General features: G+C 43.9%; 1 protein-coding gene and 1 non-coding gene across 3 annotated transcripts in view; both read left to right on the top strand.

Annotated features, from left to right (window-relative positions):
* CSMD1 (CUB and Sushi multiple domains 1) overlaps window positions 1-26,446 on the top strand; it is a 1,870,054-nt gene that overhangs the window by 1,830,483 nt on the left and 13,125 nt on the right. The window contains exons 57-66 of one of the 2 annotated variants that reach the window (XM_077848528.1): window positions 465-647; window positions 8,591-8,767; window positions 9,256-9,435; window positions 14,066-14,239; window positions 14,504-14,677; window positions 16,210-16,283; window positions 19,219-19,330; window positions 21,094-21,273; window positions 22,556-22,600; window positions 25,148-25,309. In XM_077848528.1, coding sequence (XP_077704654.1) covers window positions 465-647; window positions 8,591-8,767; window positions 9,256-9,435; window positions 14,066-14,239; window positions 14,504-14,677; window positions 16,210-16,283; window positions 19,219-19,330; window positions 21,094-21,273; window positions 22,556-22,600; window positions 25,148-25,309 — 1,461 coding nt within the window. The remainder of the gene's footprint in view (window positions 1-464; window positions 648-8,590; window positions 8,768-9,255; window positions 9,436-14,065; window positions 14,240-14,503; window positions 14,678-16,209; window positions 16,284-19,218; window positions 19,331-21,093; window positions 21,274-22,555; window positions 22,601-25,147; window positions 25,310-26,446) is intronic. The other variant, XM_077848529.1, reaches the window with a different exon arrangement.
* Window positions 18,735-18,837, top strand: LOC144285190 (small nucleolar RNA U13). The gene has a single exon (XR_013353573.1). It is a non-coding gene; the product is annotated as a small nucleolar RNA U13 (small nucleolar RNA).

Here is a 26,446-nt window from a genome sequence, read left to right as displayed (position 1 = left end):
CAACTTTTGTCATAGGCACATTTTGATAAGCTAGTTTGTGTTTAGTTGTAGAGAAACACTTTCTTCACCTTTGTGCTCTGATAGAGTCTTTCTCATGAGATTTCCAGAATGTGGTATGACTGGAACATATTTAAATGACTTTTCATGTCATTCCTCAGTGGCTTAGTTGGTCTAGAGGCTGACTCTTGGTTTCCCTTCAGGTCGTAATCTCGTGGGTCTTGGGGTTGAGCCCCACCAGGGACCCCACATGGGGCTCCACATGGGGCTCTGCACTCAGTGGGGAGTCTGCTTGAGGATTCTCTCCCTCTGCACCCCCTCCCCACTCACATACTCATGCATTCTCTCTCAAATAAATAACTAAATCCTAATAAATAAATAACTTTTCATTCTCTTTAAATATAAGAGCTCTGTTATAAAGAAGTCTAACAACACTGTGTTTTGCCATCTGTGTTTGTGTTTCGTAGGAAATGATCCTGGATTTTGTGGCGATCCCGGGACCCCAGCGCATGGGTCCCGGCTTGGAGATGAACTCAAGACCAAGAGCCTTCTGCGCTTCTCCTGTGAAATGGGTTACCAGCTGAGGGGCTCTCCTGAGCGTACATGTTTGCTCAATGGCTCGTGGTCAGGATTGCAGCCAGTGTGTGAAGGTGAGTACGTTCAAGCCATAAAGTCAACCTTTACACTTGGAACCACGTATTTCATTATAAAATGACTGGTACCGTTCCACAGAAATCCTAGAGACTGAACCTTTGTATCATTAATCTCCTTTCCCCCAGAATGTATAAGAGAATCATTACAACTCATGACTGGGTACATGGAGATTTCCTGACTATTCAAAAAATTATCTAACATGGATCCTTACCTTTTGAATGTTTATAACCTAGAAGAGTTTTTGACCTTCTAATAATAATCTCTATGATTTGGTGGTGTTTTGTGGTTGCTGGTAATGAATAAATGAGAACAGGGAACAGTGCACAGAAACAATGTCAGTCACTGATGGGAACTTCTGCAGGCTTCACTTCACATGTTATTTCCAGTCTGTTGGTGGCCCTTGCCAAAAACACTGCATTACTAAAGAACCTAGGGTGATTCTCTGTATAATACTTTGGAGTGAATATATTTTATTTTAGTATTTGAGAGGCCTAAGAGGGCATGGTGGGATACCTCAGTAATAAGAATAAAAAGTCATGAATAGTTTACAGTGTCATATATCGGCAGTGCTTGCCTTAAGCAAAGGTGTGATGTGATATCATGAATTTGTTTAGAGTCCACAAAGTAACTGATTTAGAATTCAGACAGATAAGACTTAAATGTTAGAAATATTTAGCATATAAATTCTGAATACTTAATGTTCGAGTCCAAAATGGTCGCACAAAACAAATATCATCTCTGAAACACTTTCTATATAAGTTGATCATCTTGAATAAGCTCACACAATATCAGGACCAGAAATATAAATCAAGTTTTCTTAATCTTCACTTTCTCTACTCTACTGTGCCACCTCAACCTGTACCTGCCCACCTCTCATTTTATTGTATGTATTACATAGAACAATAGAAAATTGTGTGTAATCTAACTATATTTTATGCAAACTATATCATCTGTGATCTCATAAAATCATGTATAAATAATACAATCATATATATATGAAAATATATGTGCATATCTTATATATGTACATGTGTATATGTGTGTGTGTCTACTCTCTTCTGAATGAAAGATTATCTTGGAGATATCTGCACCTAGATAAGAGACATACACATATATAATAATCTAAGGTAATTTTTGACTCTGAGTCACCTCCTGACAATTGAGTTAGTGTAAATCTCTAGATTAGGCCCTAAAGAAGTTGACTTAAATCAGACATGACTGAGCAGTACTGGAAGGATGCCACCTGCCACCGTGAATTGCAGAGCAATACCTTTTTATTGACTGAAGTATGTGACTCTAAATTGGTAGACTTTATCTTACTCAGACACAATTTTCTCAGTTTTCTCTCCTTTTGTAGAGTTTGAATATTAAAATTTGCATGATAGCATCTTTTTCTCACCAAAACCATAGTGTACTCTATTCTATGATACGGTACCTAAAAGTTACACATGACTTTTGTAACCTATATTTTCACCCCATCTAACTTTTTCCCCCTGTACTACACCTGGGAATTGTTGGTTCAGAATTTATTTAAATATTAAATATTATGAAAATTAAATGAGAGCTCCACTTCATTCCATGACATGTTGAATGACAGTAGGCTAGCCTCTTACTGAGGACAACTATAAAAAGACAAGATATATGAGATGATTATCCTGTTAAACAACAGAGAGTGCATGCCTATGTTCCATGGAAGGTAAAAAAATGAGGGAAGTAAGCCTATCATCCCCCGCATTGTTCTGTATATTTTTCTTACTGCGCAGTTGGAAAGTAGAACCCAGGTGGTATGATGGCTTGGAGAGGTGATGCAGTAGAAATTATTCTAGGCCACTGAAATAGAACCTCCATGATAGAGAATCTGAGAAGGACCAGCTGAGGATGGGACAGCCCCATAAGTTTGATGGGCATTCACTGGCTGAGGGCCAGGCGGACAAGCATGGGTGAGACCCAGTGATGAAATAACCTTTTGCGGCAGAGTCGAGAGTGGACTTGTGATATTAGAGTCATACCCCTACTGAGACACACTGGCCATATGGCCAGTCAGAGCTCTCACTCTCACTGTATACTTAGGACATTTCACAGATGCCCAGAAAACTCCATGCATTATTAATTTGTACCACTCCCTAAAATAAGTTGAATATGATAGAACTAAGAGCAAAAGCATGTTAGGACTAAGTCTGAATAGGTCTCCTCTAATAGAGATTAAAACTAATGGGAGGACCCAAAAGATCTACAACTAATTTAAAAGTCCACCAGAACAAACCCCAGCACCTTTTGAAGGAATGAGAGAATCCATGCAACATTTTGTTCACAATGTCCAGCATACAATAAAAAGTTACTGCATATGCATAACTCAGAACAATATGACCCAGAGTCAAACAAACAAACAAAACACACCGTAACAACAGAAATAGAATCTGATCTTGAGGTAACCCAGATGTTGAAAATAATGCACAAGGACTTGAAGCAACTATTTAAAATATCCTCACAGATTTAAAGTGAATTAGAGTCATAAACAGGGAATCAGCAGAGAAATGAAAATAGTAAAACCAGGGACACTTGGGTGACTCAGCAGTTGAGCATCTGCCTTCAGCTCAAGGCGTGACCCCGGGATCCTGGGATCGAGTCCCACGTTGGGCTCCCCGCAGGGAGCCTGCATCTCTCTCTGCCTGTGTGTGTGTCTCTCTCTTCGTGTCTCTTGTGAATAAATAAAAATAAAATAAAATAAATTTTAAAGAATAAAAACACAATCAGATAGAGAAACTCTAGAGTTGGAAAATGTACCATCTGATATAAAAACTTTTTAAAATAAGCCTAGAAAATTAAAAATGACAGAAGCATCAGTTAACAGGAAGACAGATCAATGAAAATTATCCAATCTGAAAGCAGAAAGGAAGAAGAGAAAAGAAAAGCAGCTCAATAATTATGGGATAGTATCAAGTGGTTTACTATACATGTAATTGGAGTTCCAGAAGAAAAAAAAAAAAAAAACAGAGAAAGAATGGGGCAGAGAAATGGTCACAAAATTATTGGTCAAAAGTCAACCAAATTGGGGTGCCAGGGTGGCTCAGTCCATTAAGTGTCTGACTCTTGATTTCAGCTCAGATCATGATCTCAGGGTGTGAGATTGAGCCCCGCATTGGGCTCTATGCTGCGAACCTGCTTAGGATTCTCTCTCTCCCTCTCCCTCAACCCCTTCTCACCCCCCCAAAAAAAGTTAACCAAATTTGTTGGGACACTATAGTTCCCAAAAGTAGGACAAACCTCACTTAGATGCACTCATATTCCATTTAGGATGGTCATTCACTTGGGACTGTACATTCCTTATCAGCTTATTAATATAAAAAGCACTTTGCACATTTAAAAGGTGAAAAAAATTAAAACATCTGAGAATGAGAGTGATGTTTTTCCATAGAAATCTCACTTAGGTGCTGTGATATAACACCACGAGTTCTATTTCAGCAAAACTTTAATGAATTCATTTATTTGATTGGGAGAGCTTAATTGGATTTCACTTCATCATATACCTAACTCAGACTATGCAAGGGTTTTTAGAATAGCATTTGGTTTATCTAAAGTGAGAAATTCAAGTGTTTCTTATGAAATCCTTAGAAACTTGATCATTAAAATCTGTGTACAGATAGAAGTTGAAATGGTTCAATATGGCAAGTATTTCTCAAATATATTATTCCCCACAAAACTGACTACTTCCAATCCTACATCATACAGAAATCATGGGAAGTTGAGTCAGTAATAGTATAATTTTTTAAAGATTTTATTTATGTACTTATTTGACAGAGAGGGAGAGACAGAGAGACAGACAGAGAGAACAAGCATGAGAGCAGCAGGTCGAGGGAGAGGGGGAAACGGCTCCCCAGTGAGCACGGAACCTGATACGGGGCTCGGTCCCAGGATCCGCGGATTGTGACTGGAGCTGAGGGCAGACGCTTCACTGCCTGAGCCACCCAGCAGTAGTACAATGTACTCACTGTAACAACAAAGGAAAGGAAGTAAAATGTGCCTAATCCTATATCCCATAAAACACATCTTCAAGATTTTTTGGAAAATCTAGCTTTCTATTTTTTTCTCACTTGTCATCATAGGTCTGGATCTTTGGGGCACATGTTATTCTCTATAGAAAAGGGGGTTACCATGACTTTTGCATTTCCACTGATGTCAGCCATGACTATGTATTCAGTCAACCAAGAGCATCTCCCTCCTCATGAATCTCCTTTCCTGAATCTATCAAAAGCATTAGAGCCTGATGGCACATTCGAATAAGTGGTAAAAAAGAAAGAAGAGTTCATAAAATAGAAAATAAAAATATTTTAACAACTCTTAAACATCAGGGAATTCATCTTTCTAATATATTTCCATGATTTCAGATCATGCTCTCTTTGTTAGCAATCTGGTCTTTTAATCATAAACCCATTGACTGCAATTTCAAATGGGTGTATCTCAGGAAATTGCAGAACTATAACTACATCATCGGTTTTAGTTGTCTGAGGCAACTCTTAGTCCTCTTCCTGTGAGATTATGGTAAAGCCTATCTTTTATCCAGATGGTAGATGTGTGATGACAGTGATTATAACGAAAATGACAATGCATGAGCTGCCATGTATACCTTCACTACTGCTAAGAAGCCAGACTGCGTTCTTGGCATCTTGCACACAGTATGTTTACTCTTACAACAACCAAGAGCAATTGCCCTTATTATACCCAGTTTGCAGTGAAGACACTACATGTCAAGAACTGGATGTGATCATTCACATTACTTAGGTCTGTGTGAGCAAAGATTCCAACCTAAAACTCTTGGACTCAGTTTAACAGCCGTGATCCTAATGCAGCATGCTACATGAACAGCGTTGGTATCTGTAGACAATAAAGTGTATGTGGCATAAGTATAATGCTCTTTTCTTATAAATCAAGTAAAGGAAAATGATCTTTTACTCAAAGGAGTCACATGAACCAAATGTACTTGAAGTATTTGAAAAGTTTTAACTTTTTACTCATAAGAAAATTGGGGGGATCCCTGGGTGGCTCAGCGGTTTAGCACCTGCCTTTGGCCCAGGGTGTGATCCTGGAGACCTGGGATCGAGTCCCACGTCGGGCTCCCAGTGCATGGAGCCTGCTTCTCCCTCTTCTTTTTTTTTTTTTTTTTTTTTTAAATTTTTTTTTATTTATTTATGATAGTCACAGAGAGAGAGAGTGAGAGAGAGAGAGAGAGGCAGAGACATAGGCAGAGGGAGAAGCAGGCTCCATGCACCGGGAGCCCGATGTGGGATTCGATCCTGGGTCTCCAGGATCGTGCCCTGGGCCAAAGGCAGGCGCTAAACCACTGCGCCACCCAGGGATCCCTTCTCCCTCTTCTTATGTCTCTGCCTCTATCTCTCTCTCTCTCTGTGTGTGTGACTATCATAAATAAATAAAAATTTTAAAAAATGTGTTTTCCTTCTGCTATAAATGTAAGCTTCTGATATAGGCTGTCCTCCAATATCTCCTCCTATATCATGGTGGCTTTAATGTAAACACAAACATATTGAGGCTAATTTCTAGTCTTCATTTTCATGGGCATAACCGTCAGTGAAAGTGTCCCTATCAGAAAGAAAAATAAAGTGAACCCTGAATTTGATTTTGTAGAATACGGTATTTGAGGGACTTTCTAAACACTAGGATGGCATGATCATGATGGGCATTCACTTACTGACAGCATACCTGTCTATAAATTCAGTTGAATATGTTCACCAATATCTCATCTCACTTTAGCATTATCCTTCACAGGTGACTTTTTGAAAATTGCTACACAGATTTTAATAGCAGTTATGATTAGAATAAAATTTAAGAATAGGGTTGTCGGGATGCCTGGGTGGCTCAGCAGGTTAGTGCTTGCCTTTGGCCCAGGGCATGATCCTGGGGTCCCCAGATCGAGTCCCACATCAGGTTCTTTGCATGGACCCTGCTTCTCTCTCTATGTCTATGCCTCTCTTTCTTCATGGTTCTCATGAATAAATAAAGTCCTAAAAAAAAAAAAAACGTAAAAAAAAGAGCAGAGCTGTCTTGTTGGTTTACTCGACTATGAATTAGATCAACACAATTGTCTTCTCCATCAGGCTTTCAATTAGTACATCTACACAATAACTGTCATGTCCTAAATGATGAATCCGTTTGTTGAATGGAAGAGTAATTGTCTCGAAAAGTCCAACCTCTTGTTTCTTCACAGTATGATATTTTAATTGATAAGATAGCCATCACAGAGCTTTTGAGATTTTTATAATATTAAGTATCACCTGACTCACTATTGGTCAATAGATCTCATCTCAAATGACAGCCAGAAAACTGTTGAAAGATCTGTGCAAAGAAGGGTTGTAAGTTCACACGAGCTCCATCAGGAAAAGGGGTCGTGACTGAGTGGTTACGTCTGTCCTGGGCACAGGTGGAGAAGCACCAGCACACATGCTTTGTGTGTGTCAGGCAGGGCCACGTCCAACCTGAGGGCCAGGGCATTTTTACATGCGATACAATAGGCAGTTCGCCAAGTGTCCGTAATAATGGCCCTTCTAAGCTATGCACATTTTGCAGTGTGTTTTCTTCAGTATTTTTAAGAAGAGTCTTTGTTCCCAAGGCTAGATTTGAAAGTGGATGGCACATATAGTGGTCATTCTCAGCAACGGTCCCAGCACGCATCCCTGTTGTTAAAACCCAGCCAAAGGCCATATTCGGTCCCTGTCTGCCCGCGGCACATGGTGTGGGAGGGCTAGCGAGAGAAATACTAACATTCTGTGGCAAATAGACTCAAGTATTAAAGGTAAGGGGAAAAAACACAGAACCTAATTCTGCATTAAAATCATCCCCTGGAAACACACCCAGCAGCTGCTCGTCGTGCTTTGCTGCCTGAGGCACGTGCGAGGGGCCGCGTGGAGTGCGGACCTGTAGCCTCGCCCGTCGGGAGCTGGCATCTCACTGCCTCTACGGGCATTGGGTTCATCCAGAGAGAAGCAGAGCAGCCACGCCAATGCCAAGTGACACCCTGCCACTAGATGCAGTGACACTGAGACCATTGTACCAGGCAGTTTGAGCATAGTCGTTCATAGTCCTCAGGCGTCCCTTGGGGTCCAAAATGAACTATCCTGGGGATGTGAAGTATGACCTGATTTGTCCAGAATTAAAAAAGAAAATCAGCTGTTACATGAAGGGATGCTCTTCTGAGTTGCTAATATAGATCCTTTAAAAAAAATCATTGTTTTTGTATTATAAACATGTTGAATCTCCAAGTAACAAGGCTTTGAGTTTTCAATGTTTTAACTCATCTTTTTTTAAAGATTTTATTTATTTGTTTATTAATGAGAGACACAGAGAGAGGCAGAGACACAGGCAGAGGGAGAACCAGGCTCCCTGCAGGGAGTCTGACATGGGACTCGATCCCAGGACCCCAGATGGCGTCCCAAGCCGAAGGCAGATGCTCAACCACAGAGCCACCCAGGAGTCCTGCTTTAACTCATAGTTTAACTTGTTTTGAAGTAGAGTACTTTAGGAAGAATAATATGATAACATAGTTTTCACATTTGTTAAGTCATCGATAAAATTACAGTATAAATCATAAAGTAAAATATGTATTAGACATCGTCCATAGTAATAGATCCTATTTGTAAAAAAAATAAATACATCATCTATTACACTGCTGACCTTTGGGCTCGTGCATTAATCATTCTGGTAGGGATGCTGGGGGCGCTCAGTGGTTGAGCATCTGCTTTCAGCTCAGGGCATGACCCCGGGGTCCCAGGATCGAGTCCCGCGTCGGGCTCCCTGCAGGGAGCCTGCTTCTCCCTCTGCCTGTGTCTCTGCCTCTCTCTCTCTGGGTCTCATTAATAAATAAATGAAATCTTAAAAATGCATCATTCTGGTAGCAGCTCACTCTGCTGTGTGTCGCTGTCCCTCATAGCTGTGTCCTGTGGGAATCCTGGCACGCCCACCAATGGCATGATTGTCAGCAGCGATGGCATCATGTTCTCCAGCTCGGTCATCTACGCCTGTTGGGAAGGTTACAAGACGTCCGGGTTAATGACGCGTCACTGCACGGCCAATGGGACCTGGACGGGCACGGCCCCCGACTGTACAGGTCAGCAGTGGCTGTCATGTGTGCTCGAGGCCACAACCACCATATCTGCTCGAATAAGAAAAATTCCCTTGCTCTTTATTTTATTGATTTTTTTAATAATAGAGAAAAAAAGATATACATATGTTTGATATGATGACTCTGTTCATTAGGACTTTTAGCCCTTTCTTCACTTCCCAATATATATGGTTGAAGCTCTTTTCAATGACCAGTTTGATTAGACGTTGTAAAACTGGGTCCAAAAAAAAAAAGGGTCAAGGTTTGTCTTCTCTGTAGACCATTTATTTTGCAGGGAAGTAAAAGTATTTAATTTCCTGATCACCTTCCAAACACAGTCTCCGGACCGCCGGACAGGCGCGTCGCCAGAGGACAGTGCTGCTGTGACTATTTACTCCTTAACCCTGCAGATGGCAGCTTAAGGGGCGTCACTTGAACAGAAACCATGACAAACTCATTTAATGGCAATTTTGTATTTTTCTAACACTTGTCAGTTATAAGCTGTGGAGACCCAGGTACACTGGCAAACGGCATCCAGTTCGGGACGGATTTTACCTTCAATAAGACTGTGAGCTATCAGTGTGACCCCGGCTATCTGATGGAGCCCGTCACGTCATCCACCATCCGTTGCACCAAAGACAGTACGTGGAACAACAGCAAACCCGTGTGCAAAGGTTCGTGTCCGTACCTTCTTGGCCTTAATCACGTGCGCAAAAGTGCTTACTGAATTGCCGTTTACTGCACTGGCCAGCGTTCAGGTCAACCTTCCGTGGGCTGGGAATTCCGGTAAACCCATTTGCAAATTACAATCATTTCATTTTCTTAAGACATTAACCTCAGTCTTATCGATGGGAAAACAAGCTCTAGAGAGAGTAAGTGGCCCAGGATAGAAATCAGGAGTGGGAGACCTCGGGATTCGGAGGCCCAGTGTGCTACATCTAAGTCTGTCAAGGCCAGTGCCTCCTCTGCCGGGACGTGTGTTAGCCCAGCTGGCGGCAGGCGGGAGGGGGTGGTGTCACCAGAGGACCTTCACGTCAGTGTGGAGAGACGAGCTGACCGTCAGGGAATGGCAGGGGACATTGGCCCCACAATGTTCAGGGTGGGGGGACAGCCTCTGAGACTGAAGCCACCACACCACGAAGGAGATGGGATGAGACATTGATGACTCATGTGGTTGGACTTTCCGGGGAGCACAGGGCAGGCTGACGCCGGTCTAGGGGCCTGAGCCAAGTTGCACCAGGGTGGGCCCTGCTGGTGAGAAAGGAGTGGGGCCGGTGGGAGTTGTCCAGGGCAAGGGCCTACGTGGTGAGGACGCCTCTGCCAGTGCCACAGGGAGCACGTGCAGGCCTGCTCATCAGCCGGCCCGAGCGGGGCAGGAGGGCCGAGGAGGCAGCCGGGGCAAGAGTGTGGCTGGCCCCGAGCATAAAGAGGTGGCACTTGGCTGTTGTTGGGCTCAGATCACAGTCAGGGCTGGGGGAGTTGCTCCCTGGACGCTGGGAAATGATATGATGAAGGCGGTGTTGTCAGCGGGCTCTGAGAGACAGACGGGGCTGGGGTCCCAGGTGCACAGACCTTGCTGTGAGGCCTCAGGGAGAGTTTGGCGCTCCCCACAGCGCTGGCTTTCCTGTCGGACACGGGCATATTCTGGGCCTCGTTACAGCTCCCACCAGGGTGTAAGGGCCACAGTCTCCTGTTCCTGCACCTGCCGTCCTTGCTGCTGCACCTGTTGTGAAGCCGGCACTAGACGATGTGGGCTGAAGGTCACCAAGCAGTGTCAGGAGGGGCCTAGGCATCTGAGCACATTGATGACAGGGGCCAATAAGATGGTCTGGTCTCTTGGACGTCATGTGTTTTTGTCCACTTCGGTTTTTTTTGTTTTGATTTGTTTTGTTTTTACTATAAACTCTTTATTTTTTAATCATTTAAACTGATTTAGCCAACACCTAGTACACACCTAGTTTCTGATGGAGAGTTCAGTAATCCGTCAGTGCGTGTAACACCCAGCGCCCCTCCCATCCGACGCCCTCCTTAATGCCCATCACCCAGTTACCCGTTCCCCCCCTCCAGCAACCTGTTTGTTTCCTAGAGTTCAGAGTCTCTCTCATGGCTGGTCTCCCTCTGATGACCTCCTGTTCACTTTTCCCTCCCTTCCCCCATGATCCTCTGTGCTGTCCCTTAATTCTATGCATGTGTGAGGCCAGATGATAATGGTCTTTCTCTGATTGACTTATTTTACTCAGCAGCATACGCTCCAGCTCCGTCCACGTCGATGTAAATGCTAAGTATTCGTCCTGATGGCTGAGCCATATCCCATTGTGTACATAGACCACATCTTCTTTTTCTATTACCTATCGATGGGCATCGTGGCTCCTTCCACAGTTTGGCTACTGTGGACATTGCTGCTGTGGACATCGGGGTGCAGGTGTCCCTTCAGATCAATACATTGTATCTTTAGGGCAAATACCTAATAGAGCAATTGCTGGGTCATACAGTAGCTCTATTCTTAACTTCTTGAGGAACCTCCATACCATTTCCCAGATATCGACCATAACACATTGCATTCCCACCAACAGTGCAAGAGGGTTCCCCTTTCTCTGCATCCTCACCAATATTTGTCATTTCCTGTCTTGTTAATTTTCACCATTCTCACCGGTGTGAGCTGGTATCTCATGGCTTTTGTATTTGATTTGTATTTCCCTGGTGGCAAGTGATGTGAAGCATTTTTTCATGTGTCTGTTGGCTATTTTGTATGACTTATTTGGAAAAGTGTCTGTTCGTGTCTTCTGTCCATTTCTTGGACTGGATTATTTGTTTTGTGTGTGTGTTGAGTTTGAGAAGTTCTTTATGGATCTTGGGTACTAGCCCTTTATCTGATAGGTCATTTGCTAATATCTTCTCCCATCCTGTAGGTTGTCTTTTAGTTTTGTTGACTGTTTCCTTGATTGTGCAGAAGCTCCTTATCTTGATGAAGTCCCGATAGTTCATTTTCCCTTTTGTTTCCTTTGCCTTTGGAGACATGTCTAGCAAGCAGTTGCTGTGGCCGAGGTCAAAGAGTTTGATGCCTGTGTCCTGTTCTAGGATTTTGGTGGATTCCTGTCTCACATTTAGGTCTTTCATCCATTTTGAGTTTATTTTAGTGTATGATGTAAGAGGATAGTCCAGTCTCATTCTTCTATGTGTGGCTGTCCAAATTTTCCAGCACGATTTATTGAAGAGACTGTCTTTCTTTAAGATTTTATTTAATTATTTATTTATTTATTTATTTATTTATTTATTTATTTATTTACTTATTTATGAGAGACACACACAGAGAGAAAGAGAGAGAAGCAGGCTCCATGCAGGGAGCCCAATGTAAGACTCCATTCTGAGACCCCAGGGTCACGACCTGAGCCAAAGTCAGATGCTCAACTATTGAGCCGCCCAGGTGTCCCAAAACTGTCTTTTTTCCAGTGGATATTCTTTTCTTTCCTGCTTTGTGGAAAATTAGTTGACCATAGAGTTGAGGGCCCATTTCTGGGTTCTCTGCCCTGTTCCATGGATCTATGAGTCTGTCATTGTGCCAGGACCATACTGACTTGATGATCTCAGCTTTTTAATGCAGCTCAAAGTCTGGCATTGTTTTGCCACCAGCTTTGGTTTTCTTTTTCAACATTTCTCTGATTATTTGAGGTCTTTTCTGGTTCCATACAAATTTTAGGATTATTTTTTCTAGCTCTGTGAAAAATGTTGTAGGTACTTTGATATGGGTTTCACTGAATGTATAGATCACTTTGGGTGGCTTAGACATTTTAACGATATTTATTCTTCCAATCCATGAACATGGAATGTTTCTTCATCTCTTTACCTCTTCCTCAATTTCTTTCCTGTAGTTTTTAGAGTACAGATCCTTTACCACTTTGGTTAGGTTTATTTGTAAGTATCTTATGGTTTTTGGTGCAGTTGTAAATGAGACTGATCCCTTAATTTTTCTTCTATCACATTGTTACTATATAGAAATGCCATTGAGTTTTGTGCATTGAGTTTCTATCCTGCCATGTTATTGAATTGCTGTATGGGTTCTCGCAATCTTGGGGTGGAGGTTTTGGGGTTTTCCACATAATGTATCAATTTTTTTCTCTTTGCAATAGTCAGTGCAGTGGTAATTAACTCTGTGGACAGCAAGACCCTTCCAGAAGAGACCACTCTCTCCCTCTGAGCTTGTCTCAGACTAGACTCCTGCTCATCCCCTCCTCATCCCCTTGTTATTCCCACCTGGGGACTTTCCACTTGCTACTCTCTGTCTAGAGTATGTGTTCTCTTACCCTTCACATGTGCATTCTAAGAAGTATTGGGTGAAGAAATGCATAAGGTGAAGGGCAGTGGGAAAGCCTATTTCCAGCTGTTGAGTGTGCATGTGTGATGATGTGTGTGCCTGTGTCTCCTTCACATGAAAATGCATGAGTATGAGCACACAGAAGAAAACACTCCTGCACGCTAGTGTAATGGCCAGGCCTGAGGGGGGCCACGGCCAGCACCGAGGCTGAGCACCCATGAGAACTGTCTTCTTGCTCTGCAGCCCCATACAAAGTAAACATCACTTGCAAATATCTTCTCCCATTCCGTAGGTTGTCTTTTAGTTTGGTTGACTGTTTCTATTGCTGTGCAGAAGCTTTTTATCTTGATTGCAAATCGAACTCCAATAAAAAAATATACAAAAAAAAAAAATGAACAAAGTAAACGTCAGCCTCGGGGATGTTATAAAACACTGACAAGGGAGTTTTTCCCAGAACCTTTTCAGCCATGCGAGTGCCTGCTTTTTAATTATTCAGCCAATGGATCAACAGTCTATGCCTTTGAGATATTACATGCTATCTTTAAATGTAAAAATGCAGATAAGTTGCCATCTGTATACACAAATCCAGAAGTTTGTACTCATGTCATATGAGCAAGCCCTGATTTGATTTGCCCTTGGGAACTGCCACAAAAAGACGTACACTGAATACAAGTATTTCTTCATCTGTGGCCTTGTACATATTGCCAATGTCATGTTCAATCCTGCTTTCCCTTGCAGCAGGATGTGTTGTGACTTCACTTTGCTTTTATGTACTTGATTTAAACTAATGAAGAAATATTGGAGAAAATTTTTATTATTTTGATTCGCTGTCTTCCTCAATAATCCTTTTATTAAAAGAAAACAACCCTGTGGAGATGCCATTTGTAATCCAGGTGAAATTAAAATGTGGATCCTCTGAGTGTTACAGTTGTGGATCCTCTCAGTTACACAGAAGCCCCGGATGTTCAGTCTCGTTTGTTCTTTGGAAACAGCTGTCATGTGCGGTCAACCTCCTCAAGTGCTGCATGGAAAAGTGGAGGGAGCCGATTTCCATTGGGGCGCCAGCATCAGTTACAGCTGCGTGGACGGCTTCCAGCCCTCTCACTCTGCCATCCTCTCCTGCGAAGGCCATGGCGTGTGGAAAGGAGAGGTCCCCCAGTGCCTGCGTAAGTCCTCCAACAGTGCTTGCTCCTGGGGTCATGCTGCCCTGGACCTACAGGGCCTGCCCCACCCCCAGTCATTGGTGAGCCATGCTGCAGAACGCGGACGCTCGCGTTGGGGGTGCCCTGTGCATGCACACTCTGCCCCTGGTCCCTGCCTGGCCGAGTAGTGATGCCCAGAGGGTTTGCAGATACTCCTTACACAAGCTGGGGGAGTTCACCTGACACAGAGTCCCATGTCGTTAGCTGACTGCTTGTTATCCTCATCAGCTGTGTTCTGCGGAGACCCAGGCACCCCTGCGGAGGGGCGACTTAGTGGCAAAAGCTTCACCTATAAGTCAGAAGTCTTCTTCCAGTGCAAATCTCCCTTTGTGCTGGTGGGGTCGTCCAGGAGATCCTGCCAGGCGGACGGCACATGGAGTGGCACACAACCCACCTGCATCGGTAAGAACTGCAAGACAGCACGGACGGTGCTTGGGGGTGAGGACGCTCCCTCTACAACCGGGTCAGTCGTGGGGTCACACACCATTCCCCTGGGTCATCCCTTGCATAAGCCCTCATCAGCTACTCTGATTAAATCAGAGCAAATTAGGAGTTGAGGTTAGGAGGCTGTTAAAACACCTGCTACACTTTGTTCTCCCGTGTCCGTGCCCCCGCCTCAGCTGGCAGGTGCAGTTTGGGGGGAGGATGACGTTGTCGAAGACGCCATCCCTGTGCCACCGCACACCGGCCGTCATCAGAAACCCAGCCTGGCCGCTGCTTGCTGAGTGCCCCCGGGGGCCTACCTCTCAGCCCCGGCCCGGCCTCTGAGCCGCCTGCACAGGCCAGCGGAGCCGGGTCGTATGGGCTGCTGACCCGGGAGCATGACAGTGGGCCTTGCGAGTCAGGAGACGCTTTCCAAGTGATTGAAACCCCACATTTTTAGGCTGAGTTTCTGTCTCGTGAAAAGGATTCAGATATGAGCTGTATTTGTCAAAACTCAAATTATCAGTGGGCTGCATCCCAGAACTGCCCCTTTGCATTAAGGGCAATTTTCTTCGTAGCTCACTGCTGCAGACTCAGGTTTATGGATGGGCTCTTTTTTTTTTTTTTTTTCCACCCAGCGGTACTGAGCCAACAAGTAGATGTTCTGCATGTTTGTGGCAAATAATCAATGATCTGTATAGTCTCGGTTGTTTCCTAAGAAATGGAATGATTCCTACCTAAGAACAAACAGCTTCAGAAATAATTTCATTGAAACACTGTTTTTTAATAACAGTCACATTTACTGCTGTTTCATCTAAAATGTCATTACACATTTACTGTCTCGGTAAGAAACAGTGTTCCTCTGCCCCATAGGTTAGTGTCTCTTGAAAACAGATTTTGTTTCTAATCTAGCGATTTTGGTTTCATACTAGCAGCTAGAGAGCAGCAAATAATAAGGCCGCATGCTCCTCATTGCTCCAGTCCTGTGTTCTTTGAGGGGGAAGATGGCACTTTTGGTTTATAGGAGGCCTCAATTTTGAAGCATTAAATGTTTTTTTCTCATTTGGAAGTCTGAAAGAAAACTAATTCAAGAAATGTGCAATAGCGTGATGGATGACGAAAAGACATGGCCACTAGTAGAATCCTTAAGAACCAAGGGATCATAATAATTATTGAAGATAGTGTATCAGTAACAGTAACCAGCCAATATAGTATATTTGACCAAAAAAATGGGAAAGGATGTTCATTCTAAAACAGAAAATAATATACAGAGCACTTTAGAATCTGGTGAGGCACTGAGGAGTAATATCTAAAGAAGAAGTATGTAAAGAAGATGAAAATAGCAATTTACTTTAATTTTTAACATTCATGCAAAACATCTTACACATTTGTCAAAACATAATTTTCTCAATTTGTAGGATCTTTTGGTAAAATTGTTAGAATCCTTATAATAACTGTGTCTGGCATTTGTGTTTTTTCCTTTCTTTTTCTTTCTTTAATGTGAACTCCAGATCCTGCTCATAATACCTGCCCAGACCCCGGTACTCCACACTTTGGAATACAAAATAGCTCCAGAGGATATGAGGTATCCCCATTTTTATTTTACTGTGTTTCTCTGTAAGTATAAAGTAGAATTGACACTTGAACATACGTGCATGTTTTTATTTACGCACCTTGTCTGACTCATGGCCTATTCCCAAAATAAATTCATCCAGAGAGGATTTCTGCATGATATTTTAACTGTCAAAATTGAGATACCTGGATGTATCTTCACTCACGCAGTAGCAATTGCCATATTAATTTCTACTTGAGACCATGCACAATTTGATGCCTTTTGTCTGCTGCTCCGACATGGCAATTCTCAAATCAGAGTGACTGGTCACTGAATAGCTACACAGAAAAAGACCCTGCTTAGTGACCCGATATAACGGGCAAAGGATATTAAATGTAAGAGACAAAAACAGAAGACAATGCATGCGGGCCCCTTAGCATAAGCTGACTTTGTGATATTTCTTTTCCGTGTGATTTCTCTATGTGACCTATTAGCACACTCAGTATCATTTTTGACATTCATTTGACTTTTTAAATAAAAAGTGCATTAACGCTTTAGGTAATATTAGAGGAATACCCCAAAACGGAAGGTAATGAAGCTTGAAATGAAATGTTTCCACCATCTAAAGTAATCTAGTGACTTCAGAGCCGTGTGATGATGTGGCGTTGAGAGCCCAGGTTAAATATGTATGGGGCTTTCAAGGCGGGGATCCCATTAATTTAGAATAAAAGACCTTTTCTTCAGCCACTTCCACCAATCTCGCCTGACACCTAAGATATTCCCGTCTGCTTGGCTCTGACACACACTGGCTACTTCCCGATGGCACCTTATAGCCCGCAGAGGAAAGTCCCACAGGTACCTCGTGGGTTAAATCTGCTGTACTTTATATTAGGTCTTAAATACGGCCTAATCCCCACGTAAATGCCTTCTGGCCTATAGGACTATAATGCCGCACATATTGGGGTAGTGGAAAGTACCCTATGCGAGTGACGCTCTTGCTCACTCTCCCCTGGCTTTATCACTCCTAAATCTGCCCTCCAAAAGCCCACGGGAAGTCAGCATTTACGGGGACTGCTTTCAGCAACACGTCCCCGGGATCTGTCTCAGGATGCCCATAGGGACGGATAAACTGCTCACGCCTCTTAGGACAAGGCACAGTTGCACTAAGGAGAGCGATGTATCGTACCCGAAAGCAAGATGTGCTAACGATCTAAAGACACGGGGGCCATCTTCTCGACAGGTGGCTCACACCATCTGAGGAATCTCCCCAAAATGTTTTATTTTTCGTTCTTTTTCATCAGGACACATTAAGTTTTGAATATAACAGGTTTTTGCTTGTTTTCTTCGGCGCTGTGAGCCACTTTAGTCCTAGGACATCCCGTGTCGTGCTGTGTTAATTATGCAGAAATGACTGCCGTCCAGCCGGCTAGGTCCCACCAATTCATAAAGGCCAGGTGAATTCACGGTGACCCGCTGGAGTAGCCAGGTGTCTTCTGCTGGCGGATGTACTGTCGAGAAGGCCCCTGTGCTACATGGCACCGTCCTGCTGCCGAAGACTGTAGCAAAGTGGCCAGGAGCTCTGTGACCAGGACCTGAGCTGACAAGGAAATGCGGTGGAGGCCGTCCCACGGGTGACGGATTAACCTTCACCCACCCCTGAATCTCAGATTCATCATTCCTTTGCAGTTTAGGTGAATTTGATTTTTTTTTCTGCATAAATTCCGATTTTTACGTTTAGGTTCCCATGATAAAGAAGAGCTGTATTTCTCTGATATTCTTCATCACCACTCAGCGTGGCAACTGTTACTCATAGTTGATCCTTCCCCAACCCCAGTGAGGGAGATAAGGACAGGCCCGGATGAGAAAACAAGGGTGGAGGACTGAGGGAATGGGTTTGATGCCTCAGAGCAAGGACAGGGTGGCCCCCTCACCTGGGCACTCGCGTGGTCCGTCATTCAGGCCTTAGGACAGACTTGGTCCCGCTCACCAGCACGGGGCGTGCAAAGCTGCCTTCCAGCGTAGCCCAGCTCTCCGTGAGCTCATTTCTCATCCCTTTCCTGTTCCCCCAAGCCGGTCCCATGTCCATGATGTAAGTGATTGGGGGAGATGTTCGGTTCCCTTCAACACAGGACCATAGCTCATCCTCTACAAACATGTTTACGGACCCCTGCAAACCTCCTTCAAGGCACGTCCGGTTAAAATGAGGAAAGCAGATGAGAATATGGGCACTCCCAGGACATTGTAGTAAGCAGCACAGGATGCCTCCTTGGAAGGTCAGGAAGGAGGAAGTGAAATTTAGCAAAGTAGCGAGAAGGGGTGGAGGATGTTCGCTTGTGGAGGTCTAGAGGGAAGATATCGTAGGCATGCAGGTGGCGATAAATAGTTCCCCCTCTGAAGCTCCGGAGTACAGATTGGGTTTGCAGACATTTTACGGCAGTGCAGGAGTTGCCCAGTTCCCAGAGTGTTAACAGGAGTGAATCTCTGCTCCTTCCGTAATTCATAAGCGTGATGACCATGTGCTCACGCCGCTGTGAGGCCTGTGCCTCCCTCAACCTAGTTACCACCTTGACACATGCCCTGTCTGACACGAAAGAATAAAACCCAAAAACCGAAAACAGAAAAATAAATGGCTAATAAATACCGACTACTTAGAACGGGAGTAGCAGGAAAAATGGAAAAGGGAAGCCAATCCCCAATAGAAAATAAAGAGAGGAAAAGCATAGTTTCATCACACACGTAAGCCCCTGAAACGAGCGGGGCACACCGTGTCCCCCAAGTGCCCCCTCTCGCACCGAGCGCCCCAGACCTAACACGCATCCACGCGTCCAGCATCCCGGGGGGTCAAGCAACGGCCTGACGCTGGGGAGCATCACTGGTGTGTCCCGCCCCGGGTGCGCTCCCCGCAGGACGGCCCGACGTGGCCAACGTCCGCTCGGCCTCTGCAGCTAATGTTGGGTTTCCTCTGTAGGTGGGAAGCACGGTGTTTTTCAGGTGCAGGAAAGGTTACCACATTCAAGGTTCTACGACCCGAACCTGCCTCGCGAATCTAACTTGGAGCGGGATACAGACCGAGTGTATACGTAAGTGCGATTTCTCCCACCACTTCCTCTCGCACCTTCTGGGAAGGGTTTACCCTCAAGGGAAATCATGGGGAGCCGCCTTATTTTTTTATTATTATTATTTTTTTTGGAACCGCCTTATTTTTTTGTTTGTTTGGCCATCTTAGATTCCCTAAACCAGAGTCTCTCAGAGTCTGATTCCCTAGAACCAGCAGCACTGGCACCACCTGGGAGTCTGGTAGTGATTTGGTTTCTCAAGCCACACCCCCAAACCGTCAGAATAAGAAAGCTGGGGGCCGGGGCATGGGTGGGAGCGAAGAAGAGAGGCAGTGGGATGTAGTTGACCAGGCCTTCCGGGGGACCATGGGACACACTCAGGTCTGGGAACCCGCCCGAACCAAAGACAAGAGGATGGCGTCGGTAGCGCGGAGAGAAAGCTTTCTTATGCACGTGCTGTTGTTCCTCTAGACTGTCTACATCAGGCCATTAAAGGGTAAAAGAGATCACGGAATAGGTCACAGTATTTATAGAAACATCTTAAATGTCATTATTGAAGTCTATATGACTTGATCATCCAAATCGTTACTTGGGATCAAATTTTATTTTGTGATTTAATCATAAAAATGGAAGAAATGTCACAGGAATCATTCATAAGCCAGTATTTCATTCTCTATCAGTTTAGTGAGATACAGATTCTTAGTCTTACGGTGATGAAACTAAAAAAATAGAACGTCATGAAAAATTATTTTAATAGTATATATGATGTGATTTTTTGTATATTTATCTGTATTGATGTATATTTATTTCAAAGTCATCCCTGCTAATACTCCAGTCAAATTACATATGTGGATATTTTATGCACACGCAGATGTGCAGATATGTGTCTGTGTGTGTAAATATATATAAACACACGCGTGTGTCTGCGAAGCTTGGACCTTGCCAATGTCAAGCATGTGCATGTTGAAACTTTACAAAAGTACAAAATATTATGATACTTAAAACAATTGCATTTGTAATTTTAGTGTTGTCCCCTTGTTTTGTAATCATCTGACAAGTCCTTTACTTGAGACATACACGTGAGCCTTATAACGAGTAAGAAGTTACTAGAGATTTACACATTGCAACCTTATTGACTCCTAAGTTAGATTATAAGGGAAATAAGAATCTGTAATATTTAAGTTAGGTTTCTAAACACACGTTAAGTTTTTACCGTGATTAACTCTTCATTTAACTGAATAACAGGTTTGTTAGCTGCCATCAGACAAAAATCAAGGCATGTTTCTTTTATGTGCCAGTGTGTATGTGTGTAGCTTATAGGTCTGGCCTTTTAAGGCAATTTAACGTATTATTTACCCTAATAGTCTATCAGAGTGATCTACTTATTTCAATACTATGATTTATATTCTGAATTTCTACACATAATTAATTACACACACTTAAATGTAGAGAAGGAGCTTAGATAGATGATAGATGATAGATAGATGATAGATGATAGATAGATAGATAGATAGATAGATAGATAGATAGATAGATGATAGATAGATAGATAGATGGAGGGAGGGAGGGTTGGGTAAGAAGAACCGGTAAATACCAAGTGTTTGTTATGTTAAAAGTTGCAGAGAATATTGGGGAAATTTAAAGCTACCGTATTCGGAATTTTGAGTAGCACACCAACTTTACAACCATTTCCAAATTTTGCCATATTTCCTTATTGCTTTAGAGACATGTGCTAACTCCCATAAACAAAAAGTCAGCGTTTTCTAATGGAATACATGCCATTTCAGCCCACGCCTGCAGGCAGCCAGAAACGCCGGCCCACGCGGATGTGAGAGCGATAGACCTCCCCACCTTCGGTTACACGTTAGTGTACACCTGCCATCCCGGATTTTTCCTCGCGGCTGGGTCTGAGCACAGGACGTGTAAAGCAGATATGAAATGGACAGGAAAATCACCCGTCTGTAAAAGTAAGTCACCGACAAGGGAGTGTGCACACATCCCTGCCGAGCAAAGAGGAGCACCTGCTGCCCATCAGGCTAGCTTCCAGGTGTAAGGTCCATAAGGAAGCAGCATCATGGAAGCGATGTCGGTCACCCAGCTGAATCTGTGTTAATGTGGTGAGCTGTGTGTGTGAACGTGTGCGTAGTAAGTGTTTGGTACAATGGAGGCACAGCCTAGTAGACAGGTAGATATTATCATTTGCTGTTCACACTTTAAGCCATTTGCTTATAGGAAAGCACTGAGAGTGAAAAGGACAACAATATGCACCATCATTTTTGGAAAATGCACTTTTTTGATTAAAATGGGCCAGTATCATCAAGCATTGGTGAATATACGAAGTGAACTACCTGCTATTTTTAAGACCACAGACTGTTTGGTGGAGGAATATACACTACGTAGTCTTTACATTTGGTTCAATGTTTTTTTTTTTTAATTACAAAAGCAATTAGCATGAGAATGCATTAATTACTCACAAATTCGTGTATTTACAAATGAGAATAATAAATTAGGGTCGGATTTGATGACAACTGACCTCTCACACGCCCCACCAAACGTAGCTTATACAGGCATCAAACACTAAACAGCGTAAGCAAAAATTATGGAGTATGATAAAATCTGCGACTTTAGTGTTAGTTCCTTGGAGCCTGTGTGTAGTTCTCAAATTAGGAATCCGTAAGACACTTGTGTTTGCCTTGCCCTTCTCTGTCAGAAATAAAATAAAACAAACTTTAAAAAGGTAATTTGCAGTTCGACACATTATAAACGCTACGAGATTCTGAGTAAAATCCAACTTGATAGATCAAATTAAACACTCTGCAAGGGAAACAGTCTGGTGTTAATATCAACTCGTACTTTCATTGATTTGGGCGAGGACTTGGAAAATTAAGGGAGGTTATGAAATCTTAGTGATTCGGTACGCTACCTTTCCATGGCGGCCAGCAGATCCCAAGTAGGAGTCAGAACATGGATATAAACCACCCTCGTTTGCAAGGCTCTCTGTTGTAGCACACCACACGGACACGCACACGTTACAGCTGCTTTGGTTCGCATCATTAATCTCCGTTTTTCAACAAACACAAAGGACATCCTGCTGCGAATATAGGGGTTTAAAATGGATATGTATAAGACACTCAGAATTTATAGCTTCAAGAAATCTGGAGAAAGGAAAATTGCTTCAATTTGACATTTTTTCAGACTTATTCAAAAATAAATGTTTTTGAAAATGATAATTTGTCTTTTTACTTGTAGGTAAAGGAGTGAGAGAAGTTAATGAAACAGTTACTAAAACTCCAGGTTTGTATACCAGAACAGTTCTAGACTTAAATCCAATAAGTGATTTGTTCTCTACTCTGTACAGTGAAACAAATTTTAACACACAAATTTCGGATTCCATTAGTCCATAAATGACTTAATGTTTCAATTATTTAAAATACACCGAGCCTACACAGATTTCTCTTTCTTCCGTAACGGTGGTTTGTTAATGCAATACCAAGACTTTACTTAAGAGGAAAACCCTTGGCATTATCACACACTGTTTCGTGAAAAGGGGCCTCAAGCATTTTGTGGGCAGAAATGGACATAAAATATTGATACTAGAATGTGATATAATGGAGAGCCTTATAAAGAGGGTTGCGATTCTTTCCTCTAAACAGGAAGCTGATGCACACGACGCATTGAGACAGCGTCCCCTGTCCCCTTGAGCGGTTCAGATGCGGAGCTCCACTGTTTTTTCCAAGTATCTCCATAATTCAGGCATCCTCTGCCTCCTAAAATGTTCATTATTGCTCTTTGTTGTAGTGGTGCCTTGCTAAACGCATGACACAGCACATCGGAAAGATGCAGTCCCATTTTTTAAGGAAGATAGATGCTCACTACTCCAGATCACCCGGCATATTGTATCTGTGTTATAAATTCAGAGACTATTCTCGTAATACAGCATATCCCCAAATTATAACTTAAGTCAACCTTTAAAAAAAAACAGAGATAGAAAACCTTTATAAATATATAGGGTCATTGCCCTAGTGTTTTCCTGCTTCAGGTTTCATCACTGATTTCTTAGGCAGGAAGGTCTACTCTGACATCGGCTGCAGAGACCGTATATGTCATGCCGTTGAGTCACAGCGCCGTGCTACACCCTTCAGGGTCAGGCGAGGGCAAACGTCCCAGTGTGATGAAAAGAATCCTCCCGATGTACATCCTGCAGTAGAAAGACTATTTCTGAAAATCACTGTGAAAGATTCTATTTAAATGTTAAATTCAAATCGAACGCAGAAAGCCGTCCTCGTTATCCAGGCAACATTGTCTTCAGTGGAAGGAAACACAATCTGTTGTTGTGGTGGTGTGTTTGTTCTGTTTTTGTTTGCTTATTTTTTGTTTAAGATACTGAAATACCCGCATACTTTATTTTGAAGGTGCATCCATTCTCATCAGTACACCTCTTCTCATTTCCTCGGAAGGGACTTGCTAATTGAATCTGGTTCTTTGTCGAGGCAGCACACCGCAACACCCTCGACCTATGGCTGTAGTGTCACACTGCAAACTAGCAGCAGCACGTCAGATGACATGTGGGGACCATCTTGACCACGTTGCCAACGGCCACATTGGGATACAAACAAGCCACATCTCAGACACTGGTGACACTGTGCCGTTCCCAGTCAGGCATGACCCATTCATCTGACACACCGGCCAAGAGCCTTCCCTCAGAGATGAGATTGACCGAGTACATTAATAGCTTCCCCCGAGTGGGCACATTCTAGTTATGGGAAACAATCTTGACGCCATCCTAAAGGCTATTAATTTTGATAAAGGAAAAGATAGTGTTTTCGTATTTGCCAGTAGAGCCCGGCCCCCTGTCCTGCCACGCATGCACAGGCAAAAGTGTCCAACGTCCCTTATCGATAAGCAAATACTAGACGTCCATGCTGATATTGTAGTTTCTAAACTATTTAACTTTTCCAAGTTATTATTATTACAAGTAGAGTCTACCGAGAGCCGAGGAAGGGATGACAGTTTCCTCTTCTGGAACTCCTCCGTAGCTAGGGTAGGTTTTGTGAGCGCAGCCATTCTGGGAAGGCAGGCAGACGGCCCTGGAAGGGGATCATGAGCACAGGTCCAGTCCATGTGTGGACTCATCACTGGTTGCTGCACGTGGATCTGCTAAAAGTCATACTTAGGAAGATACTCGTCTTTCTATACGTACATGACATTTGACTCCAGTGGCGCTGACCCTCTTAGCAATCCGGGAGTGTTTTTCACAAGAGTAGAGGAGTGTGGGTGAGCGGGTTGGGCTCTCCTTGAGAGGAGAAGACCTCTGGACCCAGAGCAGCTCTGTCGTTATGAGCTGCGGGGATGTCCTCCACTGGTGCTTTCAAGGACAAGCCTTCTGAGGGCAGGGAAGTCCTGGCAGATGGCACACGGCGGCTCTCTCTGAGACTTCTACGTCTTCCAAAGAGTCCGCCTGGACGTTAACGAAATATGAGTAGCGGTTTCCTGGGCCAGGCAGCACCTTCTCCTTAAGGCACGATGGCCTGCCCGCCTGGCAGTAGTAGCAACTCACCACCCTCTGGCCTTGGCAGATCCATTCCAGCAGGGGTGCTTCGGCACCTAAAGTATTTCTCCAACACATTAACCAATGGATATGTACATGCATCACACAACAATCTCCCTCCTCATTTCATTTCCATCACACTGTGATGGGCCTGAGATAGGTCATCTCTGTCCACACCACCGTCATGACGTGATCTCTCACTCGACACTTAGTATTGCCTCTGTGTTGTAAAAGACCTAAATTTAATTTTTCTGTGTGTTGCTAACATTCATCTGGGTTTTTCCCCCCCACAGTTCCCTCCGATGTATTTTTTATCAATTCCGTGTGGAAGGGATATTATGAATATTTAGGGAAAAGACAACCTGCAACTCTGACGGTTGACTGGTTCAATGCAACAAGCAGTAAGGTGAACGCCACCTTCCTCGAAGCCTCTCAGGTGGAGCTGAAGTTGACAGGTAGGCCCTGGGGCATTTCCTTTCACAAAATGCAGAATGTGAGCAGACGCACAGCCTTTATCCTCTCGAGGAGGAGGGAGCCAACATTTATTAAATGCTTGTTAACATTTCATTGGCTTTGCATAAGCTACGTCTCATGGGATCCTCCCCATAACCCTGGTAGGTTGGTGTTGTCATCTTTAAAGGCCACAAAACCAGTATAGAAAATCTAATTAACTTGCTCCAGATTATGCACGTGACGTGCTAAGTCAAAGATGTGAGATTTATATCCAGATATGTGTGTCTCCAAACTTCATTCTTTTAGTATCCTTTCCTTCAACTTAATGTGCTCCTCAGGAGATTCTTTTGTTGTTGTTCATCCCACTGTTAATAAAATAACAATAGCTCTGATTTATATGCCAGACCCCATTTTAAGTGCTTACAGATAGCATCTGTCTCATTCTTATCTCAGTCCTATGATATGAGGATTCTCACCAGCACATTCTTTACTGACAACAGACACAGAGAGAGAGAGAGAGACAAGAAAATCAAGTGGCCTTCCTTAGGGGACATGGTAGGGGTAGAATTTGAACTCAGGAATCAGAATCTCGGGACCTGAATCTTGAGTCCACACTCTTAACCAAGGTCCAGCATCACCTCTAGGACTACACCGAGCCGCTGAGGGTGAAGCGGACCCCGCCCGGGTGAGGGCTGGGGGTCCTTCTAGCTCCGGGACCGACCCCTGGGTCCCTGCCCCTGTGCGCACGGGCTGCGGAGATGGTCCCGGGACAGGGGGACTCGCTGCCCCGGGCCGAGTCCATGGGGGTCACAGCTGCCCTCTCTGCTGGCGGCGTGGCCTGCACAGAGCACCCTGGGGTGCCGTGTGTTTGCCGTGTCCCCGGGGCTCCTGGCTGGCGGCCTGCCCTGCCTCATCGCCTCTCCCCGTGGCCACGTGCTCAAGCTGCCCCACTGCCCCCAGCCGGGGGAGGTGACATCCCAGGCCAGTGGCGCTGGCTCCGCCGGGCCCCCTGCACCCTGACCCCCGCACCCTGTGTCTTGCTTCAGAGCGTGCGATTCACCTGTAGACATCGTGCCATTTGGGCTCATGGTCACGGTCTTTTGTCCTCACAGATGAAGAAAATACGAATTGAAAATGCT

The sequence above is a fragment of the Canis aureus genome, chromosome 15 (genome assembly GCF_053574225.1).
Source record: "Canis aureus isolate CA01 chromosome 15, VMU_Caureus_v.1.0, whole genome shotgun sequence".
NCBI classification, from domain to species: Eukaryota; Metazoa; Chordata; class Mammalia; order Carnivora; family Canidae; genus Canis; species Canis aureus.
Note: the sequence above shows the minus strand (reverse complement) of the source record. Positions and strands in the feature narration are given on the sequence as shown.